General features: G+C 35.6%; 1 protein-coding gene across 1 annotated transcript in view; it reads left to right on the forward strand.

Moving 5' to 3' along the window:
- The window catches only part of LOC107712419 (protein RD3-like), a 13,240-nt gene extending 11,059 nt beyond the window's left edge, over positions 1 to 2,181 (forward strand). Inside the window, exon 3 of the mRNA XM_016517661.1 lies at positions 1,470 to 2,181. Within this exon, the coding sequence (XP_016373147.1) occupies positions 1,470 to 1,836 (367 nt within the window). The 3' untranslated portion in view covers positions 1,837 to 2,181. The remainder of the gene's footprint in view (positions 1 to 1,469) is intronic.
- The last annotated feature ends 596 nt before the right edge of the window (positions 2,182 to 2,777 follow it).

Genomic DNA, 2,777 nt, shown 5'->3' on the forward strand with positions numbered 1-2,777 from the left:
TTGTCCCGGCTACTAGGCTATCGCATGTGAGGATCCTGCAGGTGGCTGATCGTTTATAGCCTTTTCTCACAGCAGCCAGAATAATTAAATGTATCATTTTGAATTGAAATTGAAATTGAAATCTACACGCTAATACACACTATACTCATATTCACCAATGCTGATGTTGTTAGCATTAATCATTTGAGAATAAAGTATAACAATAATAATAATTTGAACGGTTTGATGTGATATGAGTTAACCGATCTGTAGATTTAATCACCATTGGTAGTGAGATTTATGATCAGTGTTGGGGGTAATGCATTACAAGTAACGCGAGTTAAGTAATCAGATTACTTTTTAAAGTCTGCAATAATTAAATATGTTAAATAAGACAAATATCATTTATGTATTTAATCCCATTTTATTAACCAATGTCTTTGCTACTGACCTTCGATGATCCAATTTGACCATACTAATAATCAAAAATGACACATTTGTGTTTGGTTTTAGTTATTGCTGAATAGTGTTGAACTTTCTCCTCCTGCGTCATATTCTTCATGCGATTTGTTTGCGCTGCTCCCTCTACTGTACAGACGTGAATTTACATTTCCTTCAGCCTGAGGTGTATTAATTTCACTTTTCTTATGAAAGGGCTTTTATGTTTGTAAAAGAAGGACTTTTTTTTATATTAAAAACAAACAAGTAAGCCCTGCCCAGATTTAAAAAGTAACTCAAAAGTAACGTAACGCATTACTTTCCATAAAAAGTAACTAACGTAATTAGTAACTTTTTTTAGGGAGTAACGCAATATTGTAATGATTTTAAAAGTAACTTTCCCCAACACTGTTTATGATAATGCTTTTTTCCTCAGTTGGTCAGAACAAACGTGGCAGACTTGTTACTTACTTGTTCAGATGGCAATATGAGGCAAAACTTACGGACTGCAGCTTTAAATCTCACAAAGGTAACTTTGTTTCTTTGTAACTCGACTATATATCTCACAAAGTGCCTTTATATTTTCCAAATGTGACTTTATCTCTCTCAATGTGACTTTAAATCTCACAATTGTGACTTTGTTTCTTGTAATTGCAACACTTATATGTCACATTTGTGACTTTATCTTTCAGTGTGACTGTTTCTCGTAATTCTGGCTTTATATCTCACAATGTTCCTTTATATCTGTGACTTTATGTCTCAATGTGAATTTAAATTTCGCAGTTGTGAATTTGCTTCTTGTAATTGTGACTTTATATCTCGCAATGTCTTCCAGCTCTGACTTTATATCTCCAAATGTGACTTTATACATTTTTAGAATGAAACGTTGTTTCAGCTTAGTTACAATAAATGCCTTTTTTGGATAGTTTTGTTTCCTGAAAGTTAGTAATATATATAGTACAAATAATGAATTAAACTTTTTCTATGACATATGATGCTTCTTTTACAAAAGTGTTATGCAAAACTCTCCACACTCTCACTTGTCTTCATAGGTTTCGGCAGGTGCTGATGGAGAATGAGCCTGAGCTGCAGGAGGTTTCTGGACTCTTCCGCTCTGTGCTTTTGGAAACACTTGAGCGTGTTCATGAGGAGCAGGAGGCTCAGCGTCTGACCCACCAGTGGAACAACAGACGCTCCATAAGCCTGTCGCTGATGAGCTTCAAGTCTCGCGTGCGGATCAACCCTTTCGGCAGCACCTTGGGACTGAAATCAAACAGTTATGGCTCGGAGGAAGATGGAGAAGATGTCAAGACTGTGTGTGGGGATGTTGAGAAGGGCTTTGGTCAGACAACAGAGAAAGTGCAGCGTGTGTGGAGCATGCCAGAGTTCCGACACAAGGGAATCAATGGCAAAGCTTGAGTGTCTGGGAGTGGGATTCAGCAGGATCTGGTCCAGACTGTCTGATATTCCCAGCATCACCTTCACTTTCAGTGTATTTATATTTCCAGAAGTGTGGAGGTAAGAGGTATGTTGATGTTGGGAAATAAAACTCAAGTCTTATAAGCAAAGCACCATAAACCAATAAATCTGTTACAAGGACTATATCAAAAAGCCACACTTTTCATTTTTGACTAAATGTGCATATATGCAGTAAATTCCTAAAACAGGAAACCATATATATTCCTGATCACTCACCATCAGTTTCACAGTATATGACAAGTTATTCTGAAATAGTACAGCTGCCTAATGTATCTTGTGAACTTTCGGAAAAAAAGGGGTTTTAAAATGGCCCTTCGGTTTTACAATTGAAAAAAATAACATAAAAAATTCCAGCGCAGGTCAACTTTTGTAATATTGCCCCATTTTTCAAATCAGGCTGTGCTGTATTTAGTGTGGAAATGCTCAGATGCTTGTGATGTGCAAGTGTGTAAGTGTGATGAGTTGTTGTGAAACATTTAAATGAATTGTATTTAATTACTTTGTCAATTGAGTTAGTCAGTGTAACTGTAGAATGTAAATGTATAAAATCAATAAATGTTTTAATTTCATTGTGCAGAAAAATAAAGATTTATGCACATTTGCTTCTAGCGTTTGGGATTCTGCGACAGTGACATGGCATCCTATATTTTAATACAAATGTCTCAGCTATATGGTATCAAAACTTTCACAAATATTTTCCTGAATTTATCCTCAATACATGAATATAGGGAGAAGATATTGCAAAACTTTATGCTATTTTGCAGAGGTACTGATGAATATTATAATATAGCCAACACCTGTTGACAGAAGAAATTGTATAAGGCTAGGCTGCCGATATTAATATTATTATTCATGCAGTAACAAACCCTGTGCGAAACAAG

The sequence above is a fragment of the Sinocyclocheilus rhinocerous genome, unplaced genomic scaffold, assembly GCF_001515625.1.
Source record: "Sinocyclocheilus rhinocerous isolate Xijiao unplaced genomic scaffold, SAMN03320098_v1.1 scaffold2613, whole genome shotgun sequence".
NCBI lineage: Eukaryota > Metazoa > Chordata > Actinopteri > Cypriniformes > Cyprinidae > Sinocyclocheilus > Sinocyclocheilus rhinocerous.